This window comes from Pterocles gutturalis, unplaced genomic scaffold (genome assembly GCF_000699245.1).
Source record: "Pterocles gutturalis isolate BGI_N339 unplaced genomic scaffold, ASM69924v1 scaffold46683, whole genome shotgun sequence".
NCBI lineage: Eukaryota > Metazoa > Chordata > Aves > Pterocliformes > Pteroclidae > Pterocles > Pterocles gutturalis.
In genome coordinates this window covers 6,732-7,748 of record NW_010124696.1, presented here as the reverse complement: position 1 = coordinate 7,748, position 1,017 = coordinate 6,732, and the positions used below count along the sequence as shown (strand labels likewise).

Here is a 1,017-nt window from a genome sequence, read left to right as displayed (position 1 = left end):
CAGGAATAAATCCCCTTCCACTCATCCCAAATGAAACCCAACACCTGAGTCACCTTCAGAACTGAAAGCACCCCAGGAATTCTAGCCTAGAAACCTCTAGGGCAAGAGGGGAAACCCAGAGGCCTGTGACTGTGTTCCTGTCCAGGCTCAGCTCAGGAACACAAAGCTGAGCCTGCACAGGGACACAGTCACAGCTTCTGGGTTTCCCCTGTTGCTCTACAGGTTCCCACTGCATGCTTTAAGCGTGCAAGCCCACATACCAAGCCAGGGAGATAGGAGGGAATTTCTGACAGTCTGATGTTGTATATCAGCTGCCCTAAGAGGACAATACCCACCACTTTCAGAAAGGTTTTACAAACCCGTGATCTCTTGTGCCAAGGTAGCATTCACCTTCATATAGATACTTGGACTCATTTATTGCCATCCATGTCTGTGCTCAGGCTGGTGAAGAGCCCTTGCTGTTCCAGGCTCATTCTGAGTATTGTGCATTATTCTAGGTCCAGCTGAATCTTGACTGTACTGTTGTAAAAGGTCCCAGCACAGTTGGAGCCCCCAAAGACCAACACCGTGTGCAGGTTATGCTCCTCTTTTTTCTCCTTGCCCACATCCATCAGGCAGCCAGGAGTCAGGTTAAGCAACGTGTGGCCAGCTCGGGGCACAGAGCAGAGGTCATGGTGGATCACCGTGCTCCATGAAAGAGTATCTGAAGTAGAAAGTGGCTATCAATACTGACAAACCAGAGGTGAAACAAATAGAGCAGATTAGGTGTTCAAAAACACCACTGTAGCCCAATGGTCAACTTCAGCTACAGAAACTGTGAGGGAAAGTCACTCACCGAGGTGGAAGACAAAAGCATCCTGTAGGGCCCCCTTGGCATTGCAGCCTCCACTGATCAGAACCTTCTGGTCTGACACAGCCAGAGCTGCATGAAAACTGCAACCAAAGCAAAGCCAAAAGGTGACTACAGCAAAACCTGCTGGGGTTGCTGCAGTCAGAAATGGGCAGGGATGGGCAGAC

At 50.0% G+C, this 1,017-nt stretch overlaps 1 protein-coding gene across 1 annotated transcript in view; it reads right to left on the bottom strand.

The window, feature by feature from the left end:
- Positions 1–488: 488 nt before the first annotated feature.
- RABEPK (Rab9 effector protein with kelch motifs) overlaps positions 489–1,017 on the bottom strand; it is a gene marked incomplete at its 5' end in the record, with an annotated part of 7,096 nt that continues 6,567 nt past the window's right edge. Inside the window, 2 exons of the mRNA XM_010078320.1 lie at positions 489–649; positions 836–933. Of these exons, the coding sequence (XP_010076622.1) occupies positions 489–649; positions 836–933 (259 nt within the window). The remainder of the gene's footprint in view (positions 650–835; positions 934–1,017) is intronic.